The sequence below is a fragment of the Cyprinodon tularosa genome, unplaced genomic scaffold (genome assembly GCF_016077235.1).
Source record: "Cyprinodon tularosa strain WSP-4 unplaced genomic scaffold, ASM1607723v1 ctg570, whole genome shotgun sequence".
In the NCBI taxonomy this organism is placed as follows: Eukaryota; Metazoa; Chordata; class Actinopteri; order Cyprinodontiformes; family Cyprinodontidae; genus Cyprinodon; species Cyprinodon tularosa.
In genome coordinates this window covers 185,218-205,782 of record NW_024039308.1, presented here as the reverse complement: position 1 = coordinate 205,782, position 20,565 = coordinate 185,218, and the positions used below count along the sequence as shown (strand labels likewise).

Below are 20,565 nucleotides of genomic sequence, written 5' to 3'. Positions count from 1 at the left end.
GAAACTCAATGCTATATGAATTCTCTAAATATTTGTTTTTAATTGCATTGAAATGTATCTTTTGGAGTTTAAAGCTGAATATTAATTCCCGAACTGACACATTCAATGCTTCAGTGCTGTTGTGAGAGCATTAAACTCACTGTGGCCCTTTAATAATTTGTTAAATTCTTAAAAGATCCTAAATGCTTTGGTGAGGGAAGCGGTTCAACTCCATTTTAAAGGAAAAGTCTGATCAGCAAGGAATAATCAATGGATCATGATCTATACATAAAGCTAATACTTTTTCATGAATTTAGCGTTAATCAGTAAAAAATTTTTAAAGAATTTTCATCACAATCACTGAGTGTGGGACCGGCCATTATTGCCCAAATATAGTAACCCCTCCCTCCTGCCATCTTCCAGCAGTGACGTCACGGTGCGGTAAGCCTGGCGCCATTCTCCCCGCTTTACAAGCAAAATCAATGGGAACTACTAGACACATCTGCAATCAACAACAATTATTGAAGATTTCCAGAGGACTTCACCATTGAAATTCACCAGAGGCAATGTGCATGGCAGGTAGATGTTACATTGGGTAAAAGTGAAATTTTTTTTATTCCACCTTTCCGATTCCTAATCCTCCACGGATGGGTTCGTCGTTGGAATGCCAACTTGAAGAGGGCCAGAGAAAAAACACGTAATATGTAGCCAACATTTGGAAGAAGAATGTTTTCAAGATGACTTGGATAATAGCGCGTTGTGACAAACACCAGATACAGCACTGGGACTTGATCAACAGCCGATACCGCACCGTGACGTCACAAACCAGTAGGTGGCAGTAGTGTTCTTTGACAAACATGGATGCCTCCAGTAAAGCACATTCAAATACAAATTACTCTTAATTAAAAACACTCATCATTTATTAAACAGCATGTAATAATTTCATATTTTAAGTACTTTCCAAAGTTTGTATTCTGAATGTGAACAGACTTTTCCTTTAAAGAGTTCCGTTACCTCGTTGCTAAAGTTTGGACTCACTTATTATGACATGAAACAATCAAGTAGCCAGGATCACTTAGGTCACCATTCCCGATAGCCAGCAGAATACATGACCTCACTTTAAAGTTATATAAATAATATTAGAGTTCAGTTCATCTCATTTTTGCAATGCTGTCAGCTCCTTCCTATAGTTTAAGTTCATTTGTTAGAATATTTGTATTTAAATGACATGTTTTTCCTATATGTTATGGTTGTCATGCTTTGTTAGCCAAAGGATTGCATCCATATTAGAATGAAAATTTACTGTGATGAACAAAACGAAAAAGCCCTGAAAGGTAAGTTGCTGAGGCAGTAATATGTCTTACCTTTAAAAACTAGTTTACATCAATTGTAACATATAACAGCAGCTTTTCCAAATAAAAGATTGAAGCATTACATGGCTAAGTAATGCATATTAATCATAGCTACACCACTTTGTGTTGATAACAACAACAAGTAATTTAAATCCATTTCATATGTGACCCAGATGATCTCACCATGCTCTGTCATTACTGCAGAAAGACAGAGGCAGAGAGGATGTCTGAGAATGATAGTGACACCACTGACAAGGCACTTTGGCTTTTTTTTTTTATTTGCCCTAAGGCCTGATCGCAGGATAGTCTTCGATTCCAGAAGTGAGCATTTAAACCAGTGATCTCAATCCTGGATTTCTGACCTGGAACCTTTAGATGTGTCTCTTGCCCTACATACTTGAATCGAATGGTTAAACTATTTCACTAGCTCTGCTAATGAGCTACCATCGGAGTCTAAATGAAAAATTTAAACCTTCCCTAAATATGAGTATTAAATTCTCTGGATGCCTTTATTTGAATGTTTTGCAACAGAATTGAGTCCTGTCTGCAGTGTAACCTGGATTCTCATCATTGTGTGCATCACTGTTCAGAATAAAGATTCAAAGACTAAATACTTTTGTTTTTGTATTTAAAGTGTCATTATGCTGGTGAAGATTCTCAATCATCCAGGTCATGGTTAATCCAATACAGTTAAAAACCACCCACTGGATGTTGTTTCCAAGTTTGAAGACGTTTCGCTTCCCATCCAGGAAGCTTTTTCAGTTTAAAAAGTCAGAAGTTGCGTTGAGTTTGAGGCTTTATAGAGTGGACCAATAACAAACCCCCTTTCAGAGACATAGACAGGTATCTGGTATTGCAGGCCAACAAAGAACCCAAACAACCCTCATTCCAAAGGGGTGGACCGGTTCGGTCCGGTTCAATTAGCATGTTTTCTAAGCAAAAACAAGGCTTTGTTTTTAGGTCCACTCTATAAAGCCTATAAATTCATCTATTCCTGACATTTTGAATTGAAAAAGCTTCCTGGATGGGAAGCGAAACATCTTCAAACTTGGAAACAAAGTCTAGTTGATTGTCTTTTATCTTTTTTGGAATAAGGTGTCATTACTATTGTGTTTTTTGTATGAACGTAGGTAAGGTCACATATTCTGTTGGCAATCTGGGTAATCCTGGCTTCTTGATAGTTTCATGTCTTAATAAATGAGCTCACAGTATAGCAAGGAGGTGACAGAACTCTTTAGAATGACTTTCAACCCCTTCTCTAACTAAAGCAACTAGGATCATGTAAGAATTTGATTTCAAAAAAGGCCAAGAATAAGATCCTGCATATATGCAGTTGAAATGATGAAATGAGCTGGGAACTCCTACAGAAAAGGTAAGGAGCTCGGTCATCTGAGAGGCTTGGTGTAAAACTGCTTCTCCTCCACATCCTATAGATGCATATTCTCTACATATGCCAGGAAAAATAGAACATGCCAGTTGAAAAGTGGCATTTGCCACTCCTCAGTGGCATGCCAGATACCACTTTTGGCTTTCATTGTAATGACCATCTCCCCCTGGTGGTCTGGAGCTCTACTCCCAGGCGACAGCAGTTTGAAGCTTTTCTTGACACGGATTTGCTTTTACTACTTGCAACATTTTCCCTTTGCATGACTCTTTGCGTGTTAGTATTATTTAGGTGTCTGCAACATGTTTTCACTTAGCTGCTCCCTAATTTTTACGATTGCAGCGTTTCTCTTTTGCAACTTTTTTTATTTGCGTGTGTTTTTGTGTTTTAGTATCATTTTTGTGTCTGATGGTCTAAGTTTTGATTTTGAGGCTTTTGAATTTGCTGTAAAGCGTGTATTTACCCCTCAGCCACCGTGGCCTTGTACAATTTATTTAAGTGTTCTAGTTCTAAAGGTTAAACTTCTACATGATATAGATCTTTTAGACAGTAATGAAGCAAGTGATGGAAGTAAACATTTATTGATTTATTTCAATTATTAAGGTTTCACAACTGATAAAAACCCAAAATGGGTTTTTTTTAAGATGAGTTTAGATTTCATTTAACCAACACTTTTCTGTGCAATAAATGTACCCAATACTTGGTTGAAGCTCCTATCATTTACTCTATCCATTTAATCAAGACTGCAGCTATCTCTATTCTGTAAATGTAAACCTTTTCCAGACTCTCTTTCAGTGATCTGTTTTGTTTCACCTACCAAGACTTTTTCTGTGACTGTTAGACAGCTCTCAGCCTGCCGTGTTAGAACATTGCATCACAACTTACAAATACATTTTTGTTTTTTAGGTTTTTATAATCTTTAAGCCATAATGAACACAAGTCCATCCATGTTTTTTATGCACATTTTAAAGTATCGCATTAAAAGATTATTTATGAAAATAAATAAATGATTTTAACATTTGTGTTAAATTTCAACTTTAACATTTGTGTTAAAGTTAATTCTGCATCATTCTGGGTCTCAGATAGATACTAATATTGATGATAATACTGTAGGTTATGTGAGAATCCACTTTCTGTTTTCTCATTGGGTTGCAGGAATCATTAAAGCTTGTTTCAGATTTTTTTTTCTGGTCTTCAGGACTTGGTATTTGTTGGGTTTAGGTTTCCTTCCTTTGTTTGTTTACATCCCTTTAAGCCTTCAGTTTGTTTGGTTTTGATGGTCATGTGTTTCTGTAGTAAATCTCCTCTCATCCAGATGCTGCTGTAACCTTTAGGTCCCCTAGTTTCTTCCTCATTTTCCACCAGTTTACCGCGGTTCATCCACTCAAAGCTCGGAGTTTCTAGTGCTCTTTATTAAAACCTGCCGTTCTTATTCCTTTATTGTCTTCATCTGAACTTTTATCTGTTTTAATAGTTATTCTATGGCTGGAAAAAGATCATGTCTCTATTTAAACAGCTACTCCTAACAGACTAGAGATAGTTCAACAATACTTTATCTTGAAATCATCAAACCTTTTGTTCTGTCCTTCTTCTTTTCCAGATTGCTGTAACATTCCCTTCATGCAAAGCTCAGTCAATGAATGAAACATCAGCAAGGTGATACTCTGATTTTCAAACATAACTTTCAGTTCAACCAGCTGCCAGAAGTCTCGTAATTAGGAGATAGAATCCACTCCTCTTTGAATTTGAGTTGGTTCTGGTTCTGACCTCAGAGGTTCTTCCCATCCATCCATCCATCTGTCTGTCTGTCCATCCGTCCGTCCATCCTTCCATCAGGGTTGTAGGCCTCCTCCCCTCTCAGGTCTTCTGCAACCTCTAACAGGTTTTTTCCATGGTTGTCCTGAAGTTATCCCCGCCCATCTTCCCATCTACTCTGACATGTCCCTCTAAGTAAAAAATTCCCTCAGCATGATGGTGCCACCACCATGCCTCATCACTACGTATATCTCACTGAATATATCGAATCTGCTGCTGGAAATTGACAAAACATGAGACGTTTAAGAGGTGCTCAAAGGTCTGAACAAAGCTCCTGAAAATGAGTCATTCTTTCAATTAAATATTTCACAGATTAAGATTAAGATCTAAATAACTCCAAAACAGGTTAAGAAAAGGAAATTAACTTATTTTCTGTGGTGAGGTTCTGTTGTTCACCTTATCTGCAGTGTTTTCCGTCTTTGGCTGTAGGCTTGTTGGAAAGAAAAGTTGTGTCATGGAGACATCTTGGAAAGAAGCAGTTCAGTCAGGCCTGAGCCCCGATTTCATGTCTTTTAGCTCAAATCTTTATATTGACTGTAATAAAAAAATAGAGTAAGTAAAAAGTTAATTAAAAATAATTAAACCACAGACAAAAGTACTTTAAGTAATCTCAATGTTTGTTTTTTAATAATCCATCATAACTTTTAATAGTTTTTAAATGTGGTTTTATTCATTTAGCTTTTACAGTGCTGGGTTTTCTTAACATTTAGGACTCAGGGGATGTTCATGATGCAGATTGAAAGTAGGAAACTGTAGGAATTTGTTAGATCGTAGTGAAACATGGATGTTATAAATAAAGATGTTATAAAAATGCATTCTTGTGTTAAACTGTAATTTTGGCATCTGAAGCTTTAAGATTCTTTTAATAGTTTAGTCTGCAGATCATTTCGATGGGGGGGGGGTGCACTGATAGGAGTTTGGAGCTCAGTCAGTCAGGAATTTTTTATTGAAGACTAGTCTAAACAACTTTCCCACATTTGGAGCAGGTCACATTAGCACTTCATCACTGGCTGGTATTTAAACATCAGAGATTCTTCACATGCTTCACAGAAAAAGAGACGTCTTGGTTAAGGATTACAAATGACTCCATCAGATAAGTGCTGGAAAAAAAGGGGCAGTTCTGAGTATAATTCCCTTAATGTTTCTTCAGAACTTTTTCCACCAATCACGGCTCTGATACAGATCTGAGGAGAGTCTTTTTTTCTGTCCAGGCCTGTTTTTGTTTTGGGCCGTCTCTCAGACACATCCTGACAACATCAACAGTTTTAGTGAGTCTGTGTTTAAGAGCACAATCTCCATCGGTCTATCTTCCCGTGTTTAGTCTTTGCAGCCTTTGGTATGCAGTGTGATAGCCCACTGGAGTGGGAAGAGTCATGCCTGTGGCACAGCAGTGGGTCTGAAATTACTGCTCTGTGATGATTTTTCTGTCAGATTTCCAGAAAGGTTGGAACAAACAAGACGTTTCTCAGTTTTCTGTCTCTGCTACCTGCAGCCGCAGGACTCCACCACCATCTCCTCGTACTGCTTGTAGACGACGTTATTGGCAGAGTCGATGTAGAGGATGCTGATGGCGCTGAGGCGAGTCGGGACACAGCAGGTGGGTGGAGTGGCATCTGGGTCCATGGAGTTAATCAGGGTCTGTATGATGGCGTGGTTGGTGGGCTCCAGGTGCGAGCGAATGGGGAAGTCACAGGCGCCGTCGCAGTGATAGGCGTCGTACTCCAGGGGAGCGATGATCCAGTCATCCCAGCCCATCTCCTTAAAGTTAACGTGGAGCCGCCGACGGTGGCAGCGAGGCCTAGTCTTGGACGCCTGGTGTTGAGGAGGGATCTGCAGGGAGGGGCGGGAGATCTTCTTGGAGTTTCTTGGTGGGGGAGCACGTCTCATTCGTCGCTGGTTGAACAGGTATTCATAGACGGTTTTGTTGTCGTGGCCTGAACGGGCTTTGATCTCATTGTAAAAGAGGTCGCGCTTCTTGCTTCTCCCAAATGCCAGGAGGAAAGCCTTCTCCTTGTTGGTCCTGCCGGTTCGAGCGAACCCAAGAGTTCTCAGGTCTAGAGAGCGACCTCTTCTGTGCTCCAGGGCCTCCAGCTCAAAGCAGAGCTGCTGGGAGAACTGGTCCTGCTGGTTTTTGAATCCCTTGAAGACCTTATAGATGTCAAACACTTCCCATTTGGTGCCGAATCCACTGAGGAGATCCTCCAGGGTCTTAGTCTGGAGGAGAACTGGTTTCTGTTTGCCTGAAGCACAGGTGTGCAGCTTCAAGACTGGGCTGGATCCTCCTCTTCCTCTTTCTTCACCTGCTGCGAGACCCGCCAAAGCCAAGCGGGGGTCAGACACCAGCTTCCTCAGGATGCGTAGCTCTGCACCCAGGAGCCCGTCCCGCTCCAAAGAGCTGATGTTGAACTGATACCACTGACGGCGCAGGACAGGCCCTCGATCATCTGCCAGACGGGGGAGACAAAGAACAAAAGAAAACAGTTAAAAAGATTCTGTTAGCATCTCCACAGCACATACAGAGGAACCCCAGCGGTTTTCCAGCATTGTTTGGCTTTAGCTTCCATAAATCCCATCTGGTCATAGAAGGTCTTCCAGCTGGACATGTGAGAGTCTGACTGACAGCCCATTATTGTCCCATTATTTCAATTTATTATGTGTTCTATCCAACTGGTTTCACTTTGTGAATCAATATGAAAACAGTTTTAGATGATGATGAAGATTTCACAACTGTTGGCTGTCTGAATCATAACATCAAAATGCGATAATTAGCTATTCATTTTCTTGCCTGTAAAAGGAAGTGAATAAAAAAAACATAAGACTGAGATGGTTTTTCAATTTCTTCTCATTTCAGTTATTATGTAAGGTAAAAGTAAACATATTTCTTTTTAATTCTTTGGCTATAAAGAGGAACATTAATCGCTCTTTTCTTCGATTGTCGTTTACAAACTGTTAAAAAAAGAAACAGGTCCGAAGCAGCTGAAAATCAAACTGCCCTCAATGATTCATGGAGACGATTCTGTAACTTTGGGTTGCATTTATCATCTCTACCTCCGCTTACATCGCCACCATCGCCACACAAACATGTCAACTTTTCAGCCAATTATTTGGTTTTGCCTGACAGGGAGCAAAAGGGATGGAGAGAAATGGAAAAAGTTCCTTGCAAAGAGCTCTGATGTCCAAAACAAATGAATTACAGAGTCAGGCTGAAAAACAAACAGAATCATTTCATCTTTTAGAAAAGAATAATGTTTAGGATCACATTTTATCGGCTTATTAGCTGGTTTACTTTGTGCAGCTTTATTTTGTGATCATATCAACATGTACTTAGCAGTAGCATTTAATTATTTCTTATATGTTGAGGAGCAAAAGGCCTAATGGTAATGAATATATCATTATAAAGTATTAATAATAAAAAAAATAATCTGACAATATTAGATTTGAGACTCATATAAGGGATGTTAATATACTGTAAAAGTCAGTCAAAATGAACTAAAGTTAATCTGTGTTTATATGATACCATAAAAAAGCTTTTCTATTCTAGAATAAATATTTCTGTACTGTGAAATTATTTTCCAGAAGACGTAAGAGGCGCTACAATCTGTTCCTCTGTGACGCATATTTAGTCAAACTAGACTAAGTTTAAAAATGTCTACTACAGGCAGCTATGGTTCTCCCTAAAATTATTTCTAAGCTCCGGGAAGTGAATCACCGTCTGCTAAAAAGAGCACAGATGATGTTTTTTTATTTCCTAAATACCAGTGACCATAGAGTGTCTACTGTTATTATTATTTGCAATCTAAGATGCTTTTAGAAATAAAGACACTCCTTTGCTGAAGAAAGGATGAATTACTCCTTACCTGGAAACACTGACCTCCATCTAAATCAAAATGTACAGCAGGTTCATTTTATGTCATAATTATAGCAGATGGACTGAACTTAGAGTCAGGACTCCAGTCTGTGTGTTTGTCTTTTGGTGTTGTTTTCCCTTCCACCAGCATGAGGCGCCTGGTTCTGGTCTGCCTCCTCACACACCTGATGATGGTTGCCTCATTAGCAGAGTGCTCTTAAGCTGCTGACTGCCACTACCTCGACGCCAGAGTGTTTGCCAGTTTTGGGTACTCTAGCCAAGCTGAGTTTTTTGCTGAGTAAGACTAAGTTCTTGTTCTACCTGAGTTTTAACTTCGTTTTTGTCTTTGCCTCTCGACAGGAAGTCTTCCTGCAAACTGGATCTTTCCAGACCTTCTCTCCCTGAAGGAATCAACTAGCCTCGAACCGAGCAGGGGATTCAAACAGGAGGTTTGGATCCTTCTTCCTTGAAGAGGACGTTGAGTTAACTCTCTGAGCAAGGGAATCATCTCCATTACGACCCGTTCAAGTACCGCAGGAAATCTGAGTGGCAGCCAGTTTCTCCGTTCACCATAAACCATCCGAGTTCTGGGTAAACCCTGTTCCGCCCTCCACCAAATCAGAATAACACTGGAAAACAGCACGCAGGTTGGAGTCAAAGATCCTACAACTTCTCTGGAAAAGTGAGTCAACCACCAGATCCTCTTCTCCATATCCAAGTATAAAATTTCCCACTGAGCCTGAACTAATCGTTTGTCTTCCCTTCACCTTCCAGTTCCGGTCGCGCTGAGTTCTGAGCAACTCTGCACCGAGCCTAAACTCTTCAATAAACCTGTTAAACTTTTCATCTGTGTCTCTCTGAACTGGTTTCACTGCATGTGGGTCCGAGCTTTAGATAAAACCATGACACTTAGAAATGTTTCAAATCCAAAACAATTTACCTTGAAAAAAAAACAAAACATTAAAATCGTACTCATAAAGATGAAATTTGCACACAACACTGCACAAGTCTGTACAACACTTAATCGCTTCCCTAGGGGTAACATCAACTAGCTGCAACCATAGCATCTATTTCTCAAATGCGTTGGTTAAGGAGATAAAACTTCCTTTAGTTTATGGAGCGATTATTTTTAGAAGATGCTTATACTCAACTCCTGGTGTGAAGCTTTGTGGTTTTCAACTGGAAGTATCCCAGTAAGAAGCATTTCCACTTTTACTGATGATTGTATCTTGGTTCTTTCTCTTGAGAAACTGGCTAGCCTGGAATGAGGAGCTAATCAAGCAAGTTTTGTAAGTTTTGTTTTAAAACTGCTTATTGCAGTTGTTCTACTCTTAAAAGTGTTTTTTTTCCTAGGTTTGCAAATGGTTTCATGTTTGAAGCAATATTTATTTTTCTGAATGATGACAGTAATTTATTACTACATTCTTTTTTTTTTTAGCTTTGTTTCCAAGAAATAATTAAATACTTTAAGTTGTTCAAATGTTTTGTGTGAATAAAGCGCCTGAATTAGTTCTCATTCAGCTGGCAAACTTAGACTGCGGTCAGGTAGAGAACATGGTGAGATGTTTTGCTTTAACATCATTTAGAGAAACCAGTAAAGACCCCATAAAACACGCCCAAACATGCATGTTTGTAATTGCATGATTTTGAGGACCCAGCCCATGTGAGACATTATGGGGACCCTCACGCTAAACCGAAACCTGATCCCAAATTGAACCCCAGAACCAAACCTGATCCGTCAGTCTGCAACAATGCGACCCCTTACTTTTTTTCCAAGATGTCCTGAAACTCATCACAGTCCTCAAAGGAACCTCTGGATTCTCACACAGCGTCTTCCTTCTCACGACACCCCTCCTCCCCTCCAACACTGCAGCGTGCACTAAAGAGTACATTAGAACCAGACAGGGAGACCACATCTGACCACAAACAGGCCTGCTATTACAGACCTGCAGCTATTCCCTGCTGACAGCAAATGAGCATCTGCTGCAGAGGAAACAAACCATCAACAGCAAACACATACACACACACGCATGCAGAAATGCTGGCACTTCTCTACGACGGCCTGATTAAAGCTGAGTGGAATTCGATTTCACAAACTCAAATACTTTTAAAGCAAAAAGGTTGAAAATGTTGTGGAAATGTTTGCAAGCTGCGGAGCTCTCAGGTGTGGTCTTTGTTATCGCCTCAGACTTTACATCCTTAATGTCCAAAAGAGAATCCAAAGTATTTCAGGCTCTGAGCCCACGTGGAAAAGGTTTTCATGGAGATAATTTGAGCCTTCTGAATAACGTTCTTGGCCTCGGATTTCACCTGTCACTCCCTCCAGGCTAGCAGATGGTGGGTGGGCTTTTGACGGGATCAGAGTCGTCCACAGGCGAAACCTCCAAGTCAGGCGGTTAACTAAAAGTGATCTAAGATCCAAACTTTTTCAATTAGACACATGAAACTAATCCTAAGAGGACTGATGGACATAGAATAAAGGGCTTCCCAGAGATGGTTTTGTTCTTCTGACAACGGCTACGTTTAATGTGAGTCCAGCTGCTTTTAAAGATGGTTCTTGTTTATTTTAACAACATGTTTGTTTCTCCATTTATGTTTCATCAGATGTGAAAAGTGAAAATAATAATGAGATGTTGCAGTAATTGCATATCATACCATGCGGCACAGAGGGGGTTGCTGGCTATGTGGCCTTATCAATATTTTACACTGTTATGACTGCACTTTTATTTTTGTACACTTTTATACAACTAAGCGGGTCAACAACTTAAAAATGGTTGCCTCCTATATTAGATAAGTTTTTTTTTAGTTCTGAATTTTAACATGGAACGCAGCACAGAAACGTAGCTAAACTATTAATCACCTGTTAAGTGTCACAATAAACCTACTGTTATTTATTTAACATAGAATCCTCAGAAGTACTTGAGTAAAAGTATTCATACTCATAGTCAAATCTTACTCAACTACAAGTAAAAGTTACTTAAACATCTACTTCAGTTAAATTATTTAAGTACTTACTTTTGAAATTACTTAAGTATTCAAAAGTATAACTATACAACTTTTAGAAACCATCTGATGTACTGATGCGTAAAACCACTCTGTGAAAAATTATACACCACCTGGAAAGAACTTCAGCATAAAAAGACCCTGAAAGAAACAAGGACAGCTATATTAATTATTATTGGTTATTTAAAAACAAACCAAAAACAGGAGAGTCTGTCATGATCTGGCCTGTTTGCTGCTCCTTAATTAGTCATTCCTTTCACCTGTCATTTTCCCTCCCTGCCTCAATTATAATGTATTCCTCTTACCTGTTTCTTCTGTTTATATTCAGTTCAGCCTGAGCATTCAGTGCCAGATCATACTTGTTCTTAGTTAGTCGTTCTGTTCGTCCTGTTAATTTCTGGTTCATGTTATGGATCCTGGCAGCCAGTGGAAAGAGGGTTCTAGTGTTTGTCTCGTCTCCTGATTGTCCACTGTTCCTCCCCCGTGGAGTCCTCTGGGTTTTTGGCTCCATATGTGGGGAGGTTCAGTTTTTATCTCAGTAAGCCTGGCTCCGGGGAGGAGACCAGTTTAAAGTCCTGCATCAAGTTCTGGTTCCACGTCCTGTCTCGGCTACCCTCTTCCACTGAGCCTGCTCATCTGCACCTGATCCTGTCTGCTCCTGTGTGTGACCACCTGGTCATGCTTCCAGTCCCAGTCAGACTCTGAACCCTCCTGGGAGTCTGTGGGTGCCTGAAACTCTGGATCCTGCCACCTGTCTGTTCCTGTCTGATCTGGATCCTGTTCCTGTCTGTTCCTGTCTGATCTGGATCCTGTTCCTGTCTGTTCCTGTCTGATCTGGATCCTGTTCCTGTCTGTTCTTGATCCCTGACCAGGATCGGCTTCCATGTACTCTGGGACTGCAGCACTTGGGGACATTCTAGGACTGGACTGTTAAACCAGGTAAGTGGCCAACTCATATAATCATCTTCTGTCAGATAATCGTGGTCACTTATGTGTGTTTCTCCTGCAGAGTTCTGTGATTGGGCCGTGCCCCGCTCCCCATCCTGCAGTGTCCGCGAGCCACAGCTCCACTTTAGTTTTTGTTTTATTTAATAAACTTTTTGAACTTTCCCACTGACTGTCTCTCCTTGAATACTGGGTCCATCTGTCCCCGTTTCATGACAAAACATTCAAGGGAAACGCCTACATGCCAGCAGGAGGTCAATTCTACTGATTTCAAGTGTAAGGATTTCTGATATTTCTGGTAATCCATGTCTAAATAGAGGTCAGAATCACAGCCAATGAAAACAAATTGCATATTTTTAAATTAAATCATTGCATTTCACCCATCCCCTTGGTGACAGTGGGCTGCCTTTGTGTGGCGCCAGGGGAGCAGTGTTGGGTTAAGGGTTTTGCTCAGGAACCCAGATAGGCACTCTGAGGTGATCAAAGCGGATACTTACAACTTTCTCAGAGCATAAGCGCACTGCTCTAACCACTAGGCCAACACTCACCATAATATATCTTTCTAAATATGAGCATACTGTAAAGAGGTAGACTGAGGATGACCTGGGTGGTTAGATGAATGAATGAATTAATTTATGTAATAGCTTACACTAACAGAGAATAAGTTAGGAGGGTTTATGTTTATGAGATGAAATGAAAGAGACAGAAGGACAACTGCAGCTGCTAGATGGGGATAAAAACTAGTACTAAGGAACAAAGTGTGTGTTTAGAGTTTCTATCTGAAGCCAAAGAGAGATGTTCAAATCTTAAAAAATGTCTTCAGGAATAAGAGGAAAAAGAGGAAACACCTTAAAGAAGCATCGTCTGTCAGCTGACTGTCCTGCAGTATGCCAAGTCTTCAGCTATGTTTTTCATTATTGTAAGATTTTTTTTTGGCTTTAGTTGCCTTTATTTATTAATAGCTTAATATGATGAAGGACAGACACCGAAGAAGAAGACATTAAGTAAATAACTCAGCTCGGGAATCAAACAATGACAAACCTCTGAGGCACGCTGCGCCTCGCTAAAAGCTTTTTAGGAATTCCCTGGTTGGAAATAAAATCCTGGCTTCTGTCACAGAAGCTGTTATGTTTGGGATTTTATCGACTCAATCAAAGAATTAGAACAAATTCTGTCTTTTTGAAAAAGTGCTTGTGACTAAGGGCCAAAAAGATCCAGTTTTAAACTCTTTCTTTAGTTTGTTCTTTTTCTCTCTAAGTGAAGCAGCTTAACAAATGAAAAGTGAAGATTGCGCTGAAACTGGGTTTTAATGAAAATCTGAGATGCCTGCTGTCAGGCTGAAGAAGTCTCCTTAACGGAGGTTTACAGTAACTGAACACATTTACTTCATCGCGGTTATTTTTTGTAGATCTATGCTCAACCGAGTATTTTATTAAATACAGACTTTTAATTTCATGTTGTTACCTGAGAGACATTGAAATCGTTCTTTTAATCATTTCTATATGATCACAATTTTTCATTAAAAAGGATTTGTTTATATGGAATCTGCATGTGAACAAGAGAAGAACTTTGTTCTGTTTATCCTGGTGGGAATGCACCTGTGGTGGGAAAAAATCTATCTCCAATTAATTCCCTTTTACATATATTCATGTAGGTAAATATATATATACAGATTCAGGCAACACATTATTGTGTGGAATTTTTCGTTGTTGGTGTTGTTGAATTGAGTATCCCTCTTCAAAAACGTAAATATTCATTTCTTTTATGTCTTCAGAGATCTCTTATTCTAAATAATGGTCTAAAAGCTCATAAAACTAAGTTACGGTAAACTATTCTGAATTTTGGTATTAAAGTGTAGTGAAATTTATTTGTTTTGTCTTTATTTTGACACAATGCTTAGTCTTTTTTCATTGTTTGTTATTTGTTTTCTCTCTAAGAAAAAGTATTCACATTTCATTGTGTTCTTACTGCAATTTTAGTTTCTTATGCACACATCATATTTGTGGATGTGTGTCGTTCAACATGATGGTTTATGTGTGAGTTCTTATGGATGACACTGATTAAAAATAATGTTTAGAGTGACAACTTCTACCACTGTTGTTTTTACACCAAGTGAAGTAAAGGGGGGAAAAAACAACCAAAAAAAAAATGTATGTTTCGCTTCTTTTTATGTAAAAATATAGTTGGTACTTTTACTTTTTCAATTATTCTGAACATTTTTTCGGACTTTTAGAAGACGGGTGGTATTTTTAGTTTGTTATTTTTATTAAGTACTCCTCTGCTCCTAAAGTGATTACCAGAAGGGACAATTGTTGACCCAATGTCCTAAGAACTGTGGGGTCCAATTCTATCTTCATCATTTTCTGAAATTTCAGCTGTTGCTTCAGCTGATAGGACTGCAGCCACATTTGAATGATGAAAAAAATGCATTCTTAGAACTCCTCTTCTCCTCTTTAACTTAGAACTTAGAATTTTTATTTCTCCCATTGTTAATTAAACAGTCTTATTCAGTGGAAGATAGCTCTAGTACAAGTAGATATGTTTCATTATCAGGTTTACATTCCTATGGTGAAGTCAGTAGTTAAATCCAGGCAGGCAGAGGTCAGCAATATGATTTATATGGATATATGTCCAGGTGGAGTTTTTCATTTAAGAAGTGAGGTCCTCAGAATGGTTAGCTGTACGTGCCAACATGAAGGGGTCCTAGAAAGCCTTTCAAAGACACTCAGGTGGTGAAAAGAAAACAATAATAACATGGGAGAGAGAAAAAGGAAGAAACGACAGAAAGAAAATAAACAATAAAAATATGAGACATTAAGGAGGAACCAGAAATGAAATGAGGAAAGACGATAAAAGAGGAAGAGAAGGTTCTGGGTGATCAATCTCTTCTTTAAATATGTCGACGAGGTCAACAGCGTCCTGCTGAGGACTCACTGAACAAATAAAGCCTAAATTACAAGTGCATTAAGTGGTGGAAATATAAACCTTCCAGCAGCAGCAGAAATATTAAACTCTGGTCAATTAAACACAGTTTTAAACAGTTTTATGCTGTAAAGACAACATTACACCAAAGGGGGCCTGGAGGACTGTTTATTTACCCTCCTGGAGACGGATATCGCTGAGAGCCCACCAGATGTTGGAAACGCGCAGCTGGAACTCACAGACGTGTAAAGTCTGCAGTACATCCACAAATAGACGAGAACAAATACACACACACACACCTCTACATACATGTTCCCAGGGCCGCTCCAGAGACAGAAGCACTGGGAAGACTGGTTTCAAAAGCAAAGTCTGCTCTGGTTCCAGCTGATGCAAAACAACATGCTTCAATAAACCATAGTCTGAGGTTCCAACATGAACCCACATCTGGAAAAGAATCTCCAAAAATGTATGCTTTGTTATCATGAGTGCTCCCTAGTGGTTAGTGGCTTCACTAGCCCCACTTTCTGCAGAGGGAGTAATTGGGACAATGACCAGCTAAATATTTTAGCCGTGAGTTAAGATTCTGATCTAGAGTGACGCAAGTCCAATCTGAGCTCTGTCCCACGATTTAAAACCCATCAGGATCTCTTTACTGTAGTGCTCAGGGAGCAGGGCAGTTGTTATTAGCAACATGACCATTAACGACGTCCTTCACTCCTTTTTTCCATCCAAAGACGTCAGCAGTAGTGACACAACAGAGGCTGTAAAGCTCCACTACCATTGTGACTGATTTATTAAGAATCCAAAATTAAATGCTTTATTAAGCCCATCTAATACGCTCAAGGCAGCCATGTTGGATTTTGAAGACAAAGGTTTGAGGAAACTGAAATTCCATAATCCAGAATCCTGTCCTTTTGAGGTGGAGGGTTGGATGTCCCCAATCATGAGTTCAAGACGAAACAAAACAGATGCAGCAAAATCCTTTTTAAAAAATAATATGAGTTTTTTAAGAGCGTTAAGTACACATCGTAGCCAAAAATGCTACGGTTCTAATAAGTAACATCATTTCTTTTAGTGTTTCGTTTTTCTGGATTTTTGGTTTTTGGTTTCAACCAAAATTTTCATTTGGGTGCATCCCTACTTGGTTTGTATTTAAATCATTCATGTTGGTTTAACCTTTGCAATGCAAGCTCATCCAGGAGGAGCATGTCTTGCAAGTCAATGACTTGATGCAAGCAACTTGTTTTCCTTAAGTCCATGGCCAGATTATAATGATCAGCAGCCACACTTCACATCTCCTAAATGCCTCTTCCCACAGGTAGTGGGTCAATTTCTGAGTGGTTTAATAGTTGGACCTGAAAAAAAGCTTACCCCACCAAGCTTGAACCTCTGGATACCAGAGTGGAAGATATCCACGAAAAACCTTCTTGTGTATGGAAAGCTTTGATAGATAGAATACTGTTTGTCAGCAACAAAGGGAGTCAGCTTACATGGCTGAAATATCTTAGCTTAGTAGGTCTAATTTTGGAAAACGATTGAGGAAGAAACTTCACTTGTTTATAATAATTGATAATCAATGTTATTCACTGCAAACATACATTACTATGACATTGGACCTCTACATTTAGGGAGCAGTCAGTGTTTTGCTTTGAGAGCCACAGTTGCAGGCTTTGGGTTTTAAGCCAGATACAAAATGGAAGTGCTCTGTTCCAACCACAAGGCCACAACTCGCCACCCCCACCCGTTTATCGTTGTTTATGGTCATTTATCAAGGGGCGGGATTGTTGTCGCGGAGGGTTTGCAAGCAAGTTTGGTTGTGGCCGGTTTCTGAGAAGCATCTTGCTAACCAGTTAGCAACTTAGTGCTAGTAGGTTCCCAATGGGAAATTTCATTGGGACCAAGTAGCACTAAATTGGTGACTTAGAAACGACACTATCAAGGAACGCTATGGACAGAGGAAACATGCAAGAGGAGGAGAGTTTAGTGTCGGAGGTCGTGGATGAGTCTCCTCCGTCATCCATTTTTTATTTAGAGGAGCAAAGCGGGGACGAAGATGTTGTGGAAGAGGACGCCAGGGCGGCAGAAGCTTGGTTTGGTGTAGAAGGCTTACAGCCGTACATGTTTGAGCCCTTGCCTCGCAACGCTGCCAGTTCTGTTAGCTCTACGCCTGCTGAAGACACAGACGTCCATCCCCGTGAACACTGGGACGGAACTCAATGGGAGAGGAAATCATTCTGATTTCAACTGTTGCCTAAATTAGCTGCGACATATGAATCAAGTTGCTATGATCGAAAAAATTTGATTGAAAGATGACCGTTGATATATGATCGGCCGAATTTAGGTGTTCAGGCTAACATAGAACTAACTGGCCTGCATAAGATAACGAAAACATTTTTTTTAATACAATTTCTACATTTTTGGAGTAGCCTACATAGTCTGATAAAGAGTACATTTATAAAAATGTTTAAGCCAGAATAATTTGACCTTCAAATATGACTTCTCTACGACTTTAAAAACATAAAATAAAAAATGCTTAAATTATAACATATAGCCGTATTCCTTCTGTATATATTCTATATATAATTTTGTATGTATTCTGTATATATCCTATATTTCTTTTTTTTTCCATTTCCAGCATTTTATTATTTATTATACACAGTTACAAGTACAGAGCAAATGAAATGTACTCTCTGCATTTAACCCATCCCCTTGAGGAGCAGTGGGCTGCCATTGTGCAGGGAGCAGTTTGGGGTTAAGGGTCTTGCTCAGAGTGGCAGTCTGTGGGAGGGGGTCTCACAATCAGAATTTCTAGATTCCCAAATCCATGTCCTAACCACTAAGCTGCCACTCCCCCTATATTTATATCTTGTCGGTCTTGATATATAGGCCTATATATTATTTTTGTTGTTGTTGGTTTGTTTGTTTTTTCCATTCCAATATAACAGTTTAAACACTCAGCACCGCCCTCCTCTGGTAGCCTGCAGAATGCAGGTTGACCCGCTCTCTCCATCCAACCTCTCATCCTCCTCTTCGCCCTCCAGAGCCGCTCAGATCAGACCGCATCTTTTATAGCTCTTAAACTCCATCTTAAAGTTTTTTGATTTTCTCATTTTAGCCTAAAACTAGTGTACTAGTGGAACTCAGTAGAAGAGATAAAGTCTATAGCTTTTTATTGAAATATTTGTCCAAAAGTGTCCAGATAAACTAAGATGATTCCGCTGTAATTTCCCTTCAATAAATACTTTCTACTTGCTTGAAATAGACTGATTTTAAATATATAAATTACTTTGAAATGTATTCAAATGGATAGATTACAGTTGGTAAAAATGAAGCAGTTTTTTTTCATGTCTTTTTGGGTGTATCAGCACATGTTTTTTGCTATAAACAGTTTTAGAGCTGATCTTAAGAGAGTTAAAGGAACCAGCCTCTTACCGTGTCCTTTATCCACGAAGCTGGTGATGGTGTTGGCCATGCCGGCCTCATGCAGCGCGCTGCTGTTCAGGTCCCCGCTGCTCAGGGACCAGTAGAGGGACAGCATGTAGTCGTGAGGGGTCACCAGCGGCTGCTTGTCGCCCAGTTTCTGCCTCCTGTTGGTGACTCCGCGCTGCGCCGCAGGTGGAAAGCCGCTGCGCGCCGCAGCAGCCGCTGCGCTCGCCTTGGCAGCGGCTTTCGGTGAGTCTCTTCCTACAGCCGCACGTGCGTTGATGCCTGCGGAGATGTGCGGTTTAAAGCGCGCATCGGCAGCGGGGACCCAGGAGCGCGCAGCCTCTTTACGCCCCAGGTTGAGCGCGCCGTTTGGCTGCTGCTGCTGATGCTCTCGGTTCCCTGATGGGGACCCCGCAGCCTGCTTGCTTCTCTTCGGGGTCGTCTCCTCTTTAATCAGCGGCTGTCCTGCGCGGGTTCGCGCCGCAGGTTTCCAGCTTCCCGCGGCGGGGCTCTGCTGCCTCCCTGCAGCTGGCGTAGACACCCCGATCCCACGTTGGGCTCCTCCTGTGCGCTCCACCGCCTCCCCAAGTCTGTGTTCGGGGAGTCTGGTCCGGCTGAGAGAACCGCGGACAGGATGCAGGTAGATGAGAGTCCAGCAGCAGAGCAGGAGAGAAAGACGCTTTACAACGTTCATCCTAAAGCCCTGTTGCCTGCTGGCAGACCGTCATTGTAATAAAGCTGAAAGTCACTTCAGAATTAACTGAAAAGTTTGGCTGAAAACAGAAGAAAGAGTCCTGTGAAGTTTCATCCCCAGGTCAGCCTCTGCGCTCTGCTGGAAAAAAAAAATGATTCTCTCAAAAACAGAAAAAAATTAACAAAACATTTTAAAGAAAAGATGCAAATAAAACAAAATTCCTGCAAAGTTTATTCTTCCATTTGCCTTGAGCAGGAACCATCCTGCTGGACAGATCCAGCCAGGAACAGATCAGACACCAGTTAAACTCCACCGAGCTGTTCTGCTGGATATCTGCAAGAAACTTCTTTAAATCCCACTTTTTTTCTTCCATGAGAGGCAAGAATGGCGTAATGCCGCTGCCTCCGTTTTTTCTCTTTTCCTCCAAAAGTTTGAACTCCGTCCAGTGAAAATATTTCACACACCAACCAACCTGCAGGTGCTCCAGAGATCCTGCAGCAAACCTGAGCGCAGGAATTGGGAACGGAATTCCAGAAAGCGCTTTTAATTACCCCGTGATGTCATGCTGTCCAGACTCATTTAACAGCAATATTTCACCCCAAATCTTCCTCCCTCTTTTCCACCGATGACTCACTAAGACTGCAGCACGAAATGGCACAAAGTGACCCCCTCAACGCACAAACCAGCAGCAGAAAGGAGAGGAAAGTGAATTATGTCACTGAAGCGAACTGTTTTAACAGGGTCTAAAATGATGCGAGCAACATCGGTGAACGAAGGGGCTGCTTTAGAGGCCCCTGAAGGGCCCCTGAAAGGCCCCTATGCAGCTGCATTCTTTTGCATTTTTCTTTTTACGTTATAAAAAAAATGAGAAAATGAACTGTAGCACAGAAAACAGATTTTTCCATGAAGTCAAGATGTTTCATGTTTTATCTATAATCTCTGAAACAGATGTTAAAAGAGATTCATATGTAAAACAGTAAATTATTAACAGTTTATTTAACACATTTTGTGATAACACATTTTTTATTACAAATTTACAAGAAAAAATAAAAGAAAATATATTAGTTAATTTGGATTCTAATTTCCTGCTAACAGCAAATAAACAATATAGAACAATATATCAGGCAAATGATTAAAGTCTTATTTGCTGAAACTTAATCTGACAACCAAAGTTAAGAGTTTAATTAATATGCAGTCA

General features: G+C 40.2%; 1 protein-coding gene across 1 annotated transcript; it reads right to left on the bottom strand.

The window, feature by feature from the left end:
• Nucleotides 1–5,178: 5,178 nt before the first annotated feature.
• gdf5 (growth differentiation factor 5) lies at nucleotides 5,179–20,023 on the bottom strand. Its single transcript, XM_038306068.1, has 2 exons — nucleotides 18,680–20,023; nucleotides 5,179–6,974 (listed from the first exon to the last, which is right to left on the bottom strand). Exons 1-2 carry the CDS (start codon nucleotides 19,365–19,367, stop codon nucleotides 6,013–6,015), a joined length of 1,650 nt encoding a protein of 549 aa, XP_038161996.1. The 5' UTR covers nucleotides 19,368–20,023; the 3' UTR covers nucleotides 5,179–6,012.
• Nucleotides 20,024–20,565: the final 542 nt, after the last annotated feature.